Genomic DNA, 13,935 nt, shown 5'->3' with positions numbered 1-13,935 from the left:
ATCTAAATACAGCAAGAGTATTACATCTTTTTTCCAATTCTATATTCCCCCCTCCCCCCCAAGCAGGTTCCTGCTTTGATTCTCAGTCTATGCTGATTGAGATGGATTCAGCGGTGGTGCCAGAATGGGAACTATAATTGATCTCAATGCACTTAAGTTGATGGCTTGTTGTTTCAGATCCTCAATCATCTGTGATTCACTCCACACCTCCACCCCCCCCAATACCATCAACCTCCACAATATTCTCCATTTGGGTTTGTGTGTAGAATGGCCACAAAGACAAGATCCCAGAGTACATAAACAGTCACTGCACAGAAGGCCGTCAACTGGCCAGCCACGTTTCTGCTGATTCTCTGCGACAACAAACATCCAGCACCCTGAAACCATACACCGATTGTTATTTTCATAAAGGCAAGGCAGATCAGAAAGTGAAAAACCATTTTATGCTAAAGTAAACCCTGGAAATTGTGGCAGATCCTAATTTTATTACAATGCCAAACAGATTAGGTTGGTGTGACTTTTTAAATTCCAGTGGTGGAGTATTTTTTTGGACCCCATTTCCAAATTTATCTAAAATTCTCAAATTTGATTCAAAACGCTTAGATAAATGTATACATTTGATTAGAACTCCGATCTTGAATATTAAATATTTCAATATCAGTAGATTTCATCCCATACAATGTTCTGCTTTTCATTCTAAGAGTGGTTAAAATATCATATGCATAGAAACTATATCAATCCAAATCCACAGAATGCTTTGGTAGAATTTACTAAGCTATCAGCTGATATGAAACTGATAGCAGCATGTGCTCTAGAAATGACACCCATTTTGAGAGTGTTATCAATTGTAATCTGTGTCACAAAAAAGCAAAGCAAGCTGTTCTTTAGATCACATCAAATCAGCAATTGCAGGTTCTTAAACTTGCAGTTAAGAAAAAGTTTGGATTATATTTATTTTTATTTGTATTAATATATAGAGTGAAATATTTTTTTAAAAAGCAAGATGGAGATTAAAACCTGTCCACAAACTTCAGAATGCTTCTAATCTATAATCATTCACTTATGTCTGTATTCCATTTTTCTTACAGAAATATTTAATTGCATTATAGTGGCATGGCTCAAAATGCCATCCTAATCATGAGATACTGAATCAATTATGACATTCGGTGGGGTAAATGCCCAAGAAACATGCTGTGTCACCAATAAGTTTCTTGAATATAAAATGACTCAACAAAATTTGGATGTGGGCCACATCAATTTAAAACACACGAGTTCAGCTTATCAAATGAAAGATAAAAAGCTTTGTTTGAAATCAATGCTGAAAAAGATACATTACATTTTAACCCCCCGCTTTTACATATTCCTCACTTTGATACAAACAGGATACGGCAACAGGATTCAAGACAGATTAAAATGTTGCAGTACCATTTTACTTACGTGAGGAAATTATTCTGAATACATGAATTGTGCATGTGAATACAGATCTCTTTAGGCACATGTGCATGTAGGATACAAGAAGCATGTTTATTATAGATAGAAAATAGGAAGATTTAGAAACATAAAACTGGAGCTGTACATTGCTAAGTAAAATATATTTTTCAGCTAACCGACGCCTGTCATAGGACGATTGTACCATCCTGCCATGGCAGGATTCAAGCCAAGGACCCCAGAGCATTGCTTTAGTTTACCTATTAAGTGACCTAGACCACTTGGCCATAGAAGGAAGTCCCGCAAATAATAGCAGAGTGATGAAAGTATTAAAATTGACAAATGGCAAATGAGATTTTTAAAATCTGGAAATAAAACACTTGTGTCAGCAGAATACAGTAAATGGCAGAACCCTTAAGAGTATTGATAGGCAGAGGGATCTGGGAGTACAGATATACAGGTACAAACTGGCAAAGGAGGTGAAGAAGGTAGTCAAGAAGGCACACGGCACGCTTGCCTGAGCCGGGGCATGAAGTTTAAAAATTGGCAAGTCATGTTAGTTAGGCCACATTTGGAATATAGTGTTCAATTCTGGTTGCCACACTACCAGAAGGATGTGGAGGCTTTGGAAAGGGTGCAGAGAAGATTTACCGGGATGTTGCCTGGTATGGAGGGCATTAGCTATGAGAGGTTGGAGAAAGTTGGTTTGTTCTCAATGGAACGACGGAGGTTGAGAGGCGACCTGATTAAAGTCTACAAGTTTGAGGGGCATTGACAGAATGGATAGTCAGAAGCAGATACGATAGTGAGCTTTTAAGGGGCGTCTTGACAAATACATGAATAGGATGGGAATAGAGGGATATGGTGTTCGGAAGGGTGGGGGCTTTAGTTCAGACGGGCAGCATGGTCAGTGCAGGCTTAGAGGGCCGATGGGCTGGTTCCTATGCTATAATGTTCTTTGTTCTTTCAGAGGCCATGAAGCCACAACACTCAAAAACACAAATGGTTGGCTACGGTGATTGCGGGAAAGAAGGCTGCCATCCTTACCTGCCCTCTGACATGATGCTGTCTGACCCAGTGAGCATTTCAAGCAATTTCTGATTTTCAACTAAAAAATAATTTTGCTCTTTGCCCTCTGAAGCAGCCTAGCATGTGGGTTACATCAAAACACATCCAAAACAGCAGCCCGAGACATCAGCCTGTTCAGGCAACCGAGGACGGGCAATAAAAATGTATGGCCATTCCCTGCCTGTTACACACATACCTTCAGAATGACTATATAGATTTCATATAACAGAAGTTTCAGTTTCTAATTCTTTTTTAATGATCCAATATTTTGTAATTCCTTCCCTTGATATTTTTAAAAATTCTCATGGGCAAGAATGGAGAATGTTAAATTTTCATACAGCCCCACTGCACTGCAAGCCGCTGTCAACCAACTCGACCAAAAAGTGCAAGCACCCTCTAGAGTGCCTGGGACCCAGAGAGGGGTCCAATCAGGCATGGAGCTCTTTAACCAGATGGAAAATTCTTTACAAACCAACTGCGCAATGTCAAGTCAAAATAACAAGCTCAGTTTCAAAGCAGGTACAAAAAGCAAAAAAATGAAGGGAGCAAAAAGACGGGATCAAAGAAAATTACAGCACAGGAACAGGCCCTTCAGCCCTCCAAGCTGAGGGGCCTGTTCCCGTGATTTTCTTGGATCCCATCTTTTTGCTCCCTTCATTTTTTAGCTTTCTGTACCTGATCAAGAGAAGAAATCTGAAGGAATTTCATTGTCAACTGTGTGCCCTTGGAGGAAGCTGCTATTAACATTTTACAGATCAAGTGTGCTGTCCTATATACTGCAACAACAAAAAAATTTAGACTCCAAATCTTAAATTTGTAAAACTGGGGCGGGGAAAGAGAGAGAAAGGCAAAGAAGGTGCTTTCAAAAGGGGGAAAGGAAAAGACATCTTGTCCCCTGGATGCAGAGAAGACAGGAAACTGCTGAGTCAAAGCAGAGCACGTTTCAATGTCTTCCCTCCCCTCTTTCCAACCACCACCACTGGGTGCGTGAGAGAGAGAGAAAAAAAGGGGGGATTCCCAATTTGAGTATAGGTTTAACATATATAAAAATGTAAAGGGAGGGGGGGGGGGGGAAGAGAGGGAAGGGAAGTGGGGAGAATCCAGCTCCTTGGGGACAAGGGGCGGGGCTGGCAACGAAGCGGGCGGATCAGGCCCGGGGCCCATCCCGCAACATACCCCACCCCAAAAAAAATGGGCGGGGAGGGGGGGGTTGAGGGGAGAAAAGGGGAACCCTTCCAATTAAGTGCCCCCCCCCCCCAGCCCGGGGGGGGGGATGGGGAGGGAGGTTAATTAAACATAAACAGGCGGCGGCTTCAGTTTGGCGGCGATCCCCGCCGGCTGCCGGGCGCCATTTGGAGGCAGCCCGGTTCGCCGCTGTTTGGAGATGATGGATCTATTTAATGCCGCGGTTTATATTTAATACCCGCCTCCCCCTCCCCCCCGCCGCCGCTACCCCACCCACCCCGGCACCGTTATTTTTTTAATCCTCCCCCGGTCTCGCTGCCCGGATTTCTCGGGAGGTTTTCTTTCCTCTCCCCCCCGGCCCCGGGTTTTCTCCCGGGCAGGGTTGCCGGGCCCCGGGCCGGGTTGCTGGGTTCCCGGGCCCGCAGCCGCGCGGTCTCTTCCACCCCCCCCCCCTTCCCCGCTCCTCCTCTACCTTCATCAGCCGCTTGCTGCCCGCCATCTTGATCAGCCGCACTTCCCAGCGACCACCGCGCTTCCTGTCCCCCCCCCTCCCCGGGCAGGGAAACCAATCAGCGACCGCCCCCAGAGCGGGGGGGAGGGGCGGCCTGAGAGAGACTCACACTGACACAGAGAGAGACTCACACTGACACAGAGAGAGAGACTCACACTGACAGAGAGACTCACACTGACACAGAGAGAGACTCACACTGACACAGAGAGAGACTCACACTGACACAGAGAGAGAGACTCACACTGACAGAGAGACTCACACTGACACAGAGAGAGACTCACACTGACACAGAGAGAGACTCACACTGACACAGAGAGAGAGACTCACACTGACAGAGAGACTCACACTGACAGAGAGAGAGACTCACACTGACAGAGAGAGACTCACACTGACACAGAGAGAGACTCACACTGACACAGAGAGAGAGACTCACACTGACAGAGAGTCTCACACTGACAGAGAGAGAGACTCACACTGACAGAGAGAGACTCACACTGACAGAGAGAGAGACTCACACTGACACAGAGAGAGAGACTCACACTGACACAGAGAGAGAGACTCACACTGACAGAGAGACTCACACTGACACAGAGAGAGACTCACACTGACACAGAGAGAGACTCACACTGACACAGAGAGAGAGACTCACACTGACAGAGAGACTCACACTGACACAGAGAGAGACTCACACTGACACAGAGAGAGACTCACACTGACACAGAGAGAGAGACTCACACTGACAGAGAGACTCACACTGACACAGAGAGAGACTCACACTGACACAGAGAGAGACTCACACTGACAGAGAGAGAGACTCACACTGACACAGAGAGAGAGACTCACACTGACAGAGAGACTCACACTGACACAGAGAGAGACTCACACTGACAGAGAGAGAGAGACTCACACTGACACAGAGAGAGAGACTCACACTGACAGAGAGAGAGACTCACACAGAGAGAGAGAGAGAGAGACTCACACTGACACAGAGAGAGACTCACACTGAGAGAGAGAGAGATTCACACTGACACAGAGAGAGAGACTCACACTGACAGAGAGAGACTCACACTGACAGAGAGAGAGACTCACACTGACAGAGAGAGAGACTCACACTGACACAGAGAGAGACTCACACTGACACAGAGAGAGAGACTCACACTGACAGAGAGACTCACACTGACACAGAGAGAGACTCACACTGACAGAGAGACTCACACTGACACAGAGAGAGAGACTCACACTGACACTGAGAGAGAGACTCACACTGACAGAGAGAGAGACTCACACTGACAGAGAGAGAGACTCACACTGACACTGAGAGAGAGACTCACACTGACAGAGAGAGAGACTCACACTGACAGAGAGAGAGACTCACACTGACAGAGAGAGAGACTCACACTGACACAGAGAGAGAGACTCACACTGACAGAGAGAGAGACTCACACTGACACAGAGAGAGAGAGACTCACACTGACAGAGAGAGAGACTCACACTGACACAGAGAGAGAGACTCACACTGCCACAGAGAGAGAGACTCACACTGACAGAGAGAGAGACTCACACTAACACAGAGAGAGAGACTCACACTGACAGAGAGACTCACACTGACACAGAGAGAGAGACTCAGACTGACACAGAGAGAGAGACTCACACTGACACAGAGAGAGAGACTCACACTGACAGAGAGAGAGACTCACACTGACACAGAGAGAGAGACTCACACTGACAGAGAGAGAGACTCACACTGACACAGAGAGAGAGACTCACACTGACAGAGAGAGAGACTCACACTGACAGAGAGAGAGACTCACACTGACACAGAGAGAGACTCACACTGACACAGAGAGAGAGACTCACACTGACAGAGAGAGAGAGACTCACACTGACACAGAGAGAGACTCACACTGACAGAGAGAGAGACTCACACTGACAGAGAGAGAGACTCACACTGACACAGAGAGAGAGACTCACACTGACAGAGAGAGAGACTCACACTGACACAGAGAGAGACTCACACTGACACAGAGAGAGACTCACACTGACACAGAGAGAGAGACTCACACTGACACAGAGAGAGAGACTCACACTGACAGAGAGAGAGACTCACACTGACACTGAGAGAGACTCACACTGACACAGAGAGAGAGACTCACACTGACAGAGAGAGAGACTCACACTGACACAGAGAGAGAGACTCACACTGACAGAGAGAGAGACTCACACTGACACTGAGAGAGACTCACACTGACACAGAGAGAGAGACTCACACTGACACAGAGAGAGAGACTCACACTGACAGAGAGAGAGACTCACACTGACACTGAGAGAGACTCACACTGACACAGAGAGAGAGACTCACACTGACAGAGAGAGAGACTCACACTGACACAGAGAGAGAGACTCACACTGACAGAGAGAGAGACTCACACTGACACTGAGAGAGACTCACACTGACACAGAGAGAGAGACTCACACTGACACTGAGAGAGACTCACACTGACACAGAGAGAGAGAGACTCACACTGACACAGAGAGAGAGACACTCACACTGACAGAGAGACTCACACTGACACTGAGAGAGAGAGACTCACACTGACACAGAGAGAGACTCACACTGACACAGAGAGAGAGACTCACACTGACACTGAGAGAGACTCACACTGACACAGAGAGAGAGAGACTCACACTGACACAGAGAGAGAGACACTCACACTGACAGAGAGACTCACACTGACACTGAGAGAGAGAGACTCACACTGACACAGAGAGAGAGACTCACACTGACAGAGAGACTCACACTGACACAGAGAGAGACTCACACTGACACAGAGAGAGACTCACACTGACACAAAGAGAGAGACTCACACTGACAGAGAGACTCACACTGACACAGAGAGAGACTCACACTGACAGAGAGAGAGACTCACACTGACAGAGAGAGAGACTCACACTGACACAGAGAGAGAGACTCACACTGACAGAGAGAGAGACTCACACTGACAGAGAGAGAGACTCACACTGACAGAGAGAGAGACTCACACTGACAGAGAGAGAGACTCACACTGACACAGAGAGAGACTCACACTGACACAGAGAGAGAGACTCACACTGACAGAGAGACTCACACTGACACAGAGAGAGACTCACACTGACAGAGAGACTCACACTGACACAGAGAGAGAGACTCACACTGACACTGAGAGAGAGACTCACACTGACAGAGAGAGAGACTCACACTGACACTGAGAGAGAGACTCACACTGACAGAGAGAGAGACTCACACTGACAGAGAGAGAGACTCACACTGACAGAGAGAGAGACTCACACTGACACAGAGAGAGAGACTCACACTGACAGAGAGAGAGACTCACACTGACACAGAGAGAGAGACTCACACTGACAGAGAGAGAGACTCACACTGACACAGAGAGAGAGACTCACACTGACAGAGAGAGAGACTCACACTGACAGAGAGAGAGACTCACACTAACACAGAGAGAGAGACTCACACTGACAGAGAGAGAGACTCACACTGACACAGAGAGAGAGACTCACACTGACACAGAGAGAGAGACTCACACTGACACAGAGAGAGAGACTCACACTGACAGAGAGAGAGACTCACACTGACACAGAGAGAGAGACTCACACTGACAGAGAGAGAGACTCACACTGACACAGAGAGAGAGACTCACACTGACAGAGAGAGAGACTCACACTGACAGAGAGAGAGACTCACACTGACACAGAGAGAGACTCACACTGACACAGAGAGAGAGACTCACACTGACAGAGAGAGAGACTCACACTGACACAGAGAGAGACTCACACTGACACAGAGAGAGAGACTCACACTGACAGAGCGAGAGACTCACACTGACACAGAGAGAGAGACTCACACTGACAGAGAGAGAGACTCACACTGACACAGAGAGAGACTCACACTGACACAGAGAGACTCACACTGACACAGAGAGAGAGACTCACACTGACACAGAGAGAGAGACTCACACTGACAGAGAGAGAGACTCACACTGACACTGAGAGAGACTCACACTGACACAGAGAGAGAGACTCACACTGACAGAGAGACTCACACTGACACAGAGAGAGAGACTCACACTGACAGAGAGAGAGACTCACACTGATACTGAGAGAGACTCACACTGACACAGAGAGAGAGACTCACACTGACACTGAGAGAGACTCACACTGACACAGAGAGAGAGAGACTCACACTGACACAGAGAGAGAGACACTCACACTGACAGAGAGACTCACACTGACACTGAGAGAGAGAGACTCACACTGACACAGAGAGAGACTCACACTGACACAGAGAGAGAGACTCACACTGACAGAGAGAGAGACTCACACTGACACAGAGAGAGAGACTCACACTGACAGAGAGAGAGAGAGACTCACACTGACACAGAGAGAGAGACTCACACTGACACAGAGAGAGACTCACACTGAGAGAGAGAGAGACTCACACTGACACAGAGAGAGAGACTCACACTGACAGAGAGAGAGACTCACACAGAGAGAGAGAGAGAGAGACTCACACTGACACAGAGAGAGACTCACACTGAGAGAGAGAGAGACTCACACTGACACAGAGAGAGAGACTCACACTGACAGAGAGAGAGACTCACACAGAGAGAGAGAGAGACTCACACTGACACAGAGAGAGACTCACACTGAGAGAGAGAGAGATTCACACTGACACAGAGAGAGAGACTCACACTGACACTGAGAGAGACTCACACTGACACAGAGAGAGACTCACACTGACACTGAGAGAGACTCACACTGAGAGAGAGAGAGAGAGACTCACACTGACACAGAGAGAGAGACTCACACTGACACTGAGAGAGACACACACTGAGAGAGAGAGAGAGACTCACACTGACACAGAGAGAGACTCACACTGACACTGAGAGAGACTCACACTGACACAGAGAGAGACTCACACTGACACAGAGAGAGACTCACACTGACACTGAGAGAGACTCACACTGACACTGAGAGAGAGAGACTCACACTGACACAGAGAGAGAGACTCACACTGACAGAGAGAGAGAGAGACTCACACTGACAGAGAGAGAGAGAGACTCACACTGACACAGAGAGAGAGACTCACACTGACACTGAGAGAGACTCACACTGACACTGAGAGAGACTCACACTGACAGAGAGAGAGACTCACACTGACACAGAGAGAGAGAGACTCACTGACACAGAGAGAGAGAGACTCACACTGACACTGAGAGAGACTCACACTGACACTGAGAGAGACTCACACTGACACAGAGAGAGACTCACACTGACACAGAGAGAGACTCACACTGACACAGAGAGAGACTCACACTAACACAGAGAGAGAGACTCACACTGACAGAGAGAGAGACTCACACTGACACAGAGAGAGAGACTCACACTGACACTGAGAGAGAGAGACTCACACTGACACAGAGAGAGAGACTCACACTGACACTGAGAGAGACTCACACTGACACAGAGAGAGACTCACACTGACACAGAGAGAGAGACTCACACTAACACAGTGAGAGACTCACACTGACAGAGAGAGAGACTGACACTGAGAGAGACTCACACTGACACAGAGAGAGAGACTCACACTGACACTGAGAGAGACTCACACTGACACAGAGAGAGAGAGACTCACACTGACACAGAGAGAGAGACACTCACACTGACAGAGAGACTCACACTGACACTGAGAGAGAGAGACTCACACTGACACAGAGAGAGACACACACTGACACAGAGAGAGAGACACTCACACTGACAGAGAGAGAGACTCACACTGACACAGAGAGAGAGACTCACACTGACAGAGAGGGAGACTCACACTGACACAGAGAGAGAGACTCACACTGACAGAGAGAGAGAGAGACTCACACTGACACAGAGAGAGAGACTCACACTGACACAGAGAGAGAGACTCACACTGACACAGAGAGAGACTCACACTGAGAGAGAGAGAGAGAGACTCACACTGACACAGAGAGAGAGACTCACACTGACAGAGAGAGAGACTCACACAGAGAGAGAGAGAGACTCACACTGACACAGAGAGAGACTCACACTGAGAGAGAGAGAGATTCACACTGACACAGAGAGAGAGACTCACACTGACACTGAGAGAGACTCACACTGACACAGAGAGAGACTCACACTGACACTGAGAGAGACTCACACTGAGAGAGAGAGAGAGAGACTCACACTGACACAGAGAGAGAGACTCACACTGACAGAGAGAGAGAGAGACTCACACTGACACAGAGAGAGAGACTCACACTGACACTGAGAGAGACTCACACTGACACTGAGAGAGACTCACACTGACACAGAGAGAGACTCACACTGACACAGAGAGAGACTCACACTGACACTGAGAGAGACTCACACTGACACTGAGAGAGAGAGACTCACACTGACACAGAGAGAGAGACTCACACTGACACTGAGAGAGAGAGACTCACACTGACACAGAGAGAGAGACTCACAGTGACACTGAGAGAGACTCACACTGACACTGAGAGAGACACACACTGAGAGAGAGAGAGAGACTCACACTGACACAGAGAGAGACTCACACTGAGAGAGAGAGACTCACACTGACACAGAGAGAGACTCACACTGAGAGAGAGAGAGAGAGACTCACACTGACACAGAGAGAGAGACTCACACTGACACTGAGAGAGACTCACACTGACACAGAGAGAGACTCACACTGACACTGAGAGAGACTCACACTGAGAGAGAGAGAGAGAGACTCACACTGACACAGAGAGAGAGACTCACACTGACAGAGAGAGAGACTCACACTGACACAGAGAGAGAGAGACTCACACTGACACTGAGAGAGACTCACACTGACACTGAGAGAGACTCACACTGACACAGAGAGAGACTCACACTGACACAGAGAGAGACTCACACTGACACAGAGAGAGACTCACACTAACACAGAGAGAGAGACTCACACTAACAGAGAGAGAGACTCACACTGACACAGAGAGAGAGACTCACACTGACACTGAGAGAGAGAGACTCACACTGACACAGAGAGAGAGACTCACACTGACACTGAGAGAGACTCACACTGACACAGAGAGAGACTCACACTGACACAGAGAGAGAGACTCACACTAACACAGTGAGAGACTCACACTGACAGAGAGAGAGACTCACACTGACACTGAGAGAGAGAGACTCACACTGACACAGAGAGAGACTCACACTGACAGAGAGAGAGACTGACACTGAGAGAGAGACTCACACTGACAGAGAGAGACTCACACTGACACAGAGAGAGAGACTCACACTAACACAGAGAGAGACTCACACTGACACAGAGAGAGAGACTCACACTGACACAGAGAGAGAGACTCACACTGACACAGAGAGAGACTCACACTGACAGAGAGAGAGACTGACACTGAGAGAGAGACTCACACTGACAGAGAGAGACTCACACTGACACAGAGAGAGACTCACACTGACACAGACAGAGAGACTCACACTGACACAGAGAGAGAGACTCACACTGACACAGAGAGAGACTCACACTGACACTGAGAGAGAGACTCACACTGACACTGAGAGAGAGACTCACACTGACACAGAGAGAGAGACTCACACTGACACAGAGAGAGAGACTCACACTGACACAGAGAGAGACTCACACTGACACAGAGAGACTCACACTGACACTGAGAGAGAGACTGACACTGAGAGAGACTCACACTGACACTGAGAGAGACTCACACTGACACTGAGAGAGAGACTGACACTGAGAGAGACACACTGACAGAGAGAGAGACTGACACTGAGAGAGAGAGACTCACACTGACAGAGACTCACACTGAAAGGGAGAGACTCACACTGACACTGAGAGAGAGACTCACACAGAGAGAGGCACACTGACAATGAGACAGAGAGAGAGTCACACTGACACTGAGAGAGACTCACACTGACACTGAGAGAGAGAGACTGACACTGAGAGAGACTCACACTGAGAGAGAGTCACACTGACAATGAGAGAGAGAGACTCACACTGACAGAGAGAGAGACTCACACTGAGAGAGAGAGAGAGACTCACACTGACACAGAGAGAGACTCACACTGAGAGAGAGAGAGAGAGACTCACACTGACACAGAGAGAGAGAGACTCACACTGACACTGAGAGAGACTCACACTGACACAGAGAGAGACTCACGCTGACACTGAGAGAGACTCACACTGAGAGAGAGAGAGAGAGACTCACACTGACACAGAGAGAGAGACTCACACTGACAGAGAGAGAGAGAGACTCACACTGACAGAGAGAGAGAGACTCACACTGACACTGAGAGAGACTCACACTGACACTGAGAGAGACTCACACTGACACAGAGAGAGACTCACACTGACACTGAGAGAGACTCACACTGACACTGAGAGAGAGAGACTCACACTGACACAGAGAGAGAGACTCACGCTGACACTGAGAGAGAGAGACTCACACTGACACAGAGAGAGAGACTCACACTGACACTGAGAGAGACTCACACTGACACAGAGAGAGACTCACACTGACACAGAGAGAGAGACTCACACTAACACAGTGAGAGACTCACACTGACAGAGAGAGAGACTGACACTGACAAAGAGAGAGACTCACACTGACAGAGAGAGACTCACACTGACACAGAGAGAGAGACTCACACTAACACAGAGAGAGACTCACACTGACACAGAGAGAGAGACTCACACTGACACAGAGAGAGAGACTCACACTGACACAGAGAGAGACTCACACTGACAGAGAGAGAGACTGACACTGAGAGAGAGACTCACACTGACAGAGAGAGACTCACACTGACACAGAGAGAGAGACTCACACTAACACAGAGAGAGACTCACACTGACACAGAGAGAGAGACTCACACTGACACAGAGAGAGACTCACACTGACACTGAGAGAGAGACTCACACTGACACTGAGAGAGAGAGAGACTCACACTGACTCAGAGAGAGAGAGACTCACACTGACACAGAGACTCACACTGACACTGAGAGAGAGACTCACACTGACACTGAGAGACTCACACTGACACTGAGAGAGAGAGACTCACACTGACACTGAGAGAGAGAGACTCACACTGACACTGAGAGACTCACACTGTGTGGTGAACCATCGTTGGTTCCCACTGGATAGTACTGGGCCAGGGCTGAAGTGTTTTGAAGATTACCTAGCAGCCTCCGCAGCCGTCACCACAGATGATGACAGACTCCGGGTCCTCCATGCGAGGGTAAGCGACACAGTCTACCTCGCGATCCGTGCGGCCACCACTTACCCGAGGGCCCTCGGATGCCCTCTCGCGTGGAACATGCGCTAGTACTCAGGAGGATCGCTTGAACGCCCTCCATAATGACCTGTGCCATCCTGGGGTCACTCGGCTCTACCACTTTGTCAAAGCCCGCAACCTGCCTTACTCGGTGGAGGACGTCAGGTCGGTGACAAGGAGCTGTCGGATTTGCGCGGAATGCAAACCGCACTTTTACCGACCTGACCGGGCACATTTGGTCAAGGCCACTCGCCCCTTCGAGAGGCTGAGTGTTGATTTTAAGGGCCCCCTTCCCTCAACAGATCGGAACGTGTACTTTCTGAACATAATAGATGAGTACTCCCGGTTCCCGTTTGTTGTCCCCTGCGCGGACACATCGGCTG

General features: G+C 48.5%; 1 protein-coding gene across 1 annotated transcript in view; it reads right to left on the bottom strand.

Annotated features, from left to right (window-relative positions):
* LOC144502870 (ubiquitin-conjugating enzyme E2 L3) overlaps window positions 1-4,256 on the bottom strand; it is a 50,963-nt gene extending 46,707 nt beyond the window's left edge. The window contains exon 1 of the mRNA XM_078227254.1: window positions 4,154-4,256. Coding sequence (XP_078083380.1) covers window positions 4,154-4,180 — 27 coding nt within the window. The 5' untranslated portion in view covers window positions 4,181-4,256. The remainder of the gene's footprint in view (window positions 1-4,153) is intronic.
* Between the last annotated feature and the right edge of the window lie 9,679 nt (window positions 4,257-13,935).

This window comes from Mustelus asterias, chromosome 13, assembly GCF_964213995.1.
Source record: "Mustelus asterias chromosome 13, sMusAst1.hap1.1, whole genome shotgun sequence".
Classification (NCBI taxonomy): domain Eukaryota; kingdom Metazoa; phylum Chordata; class Chondrichthyes; order Carcharhiniformes; family Triakidae; genus Mustelus; species Mustelus asterias.
The sequence above is the reverse complement of the archived record's forward strand: the minus strand, read 5'-3'. Positions and strand labels throughout refer to the sequence as shown.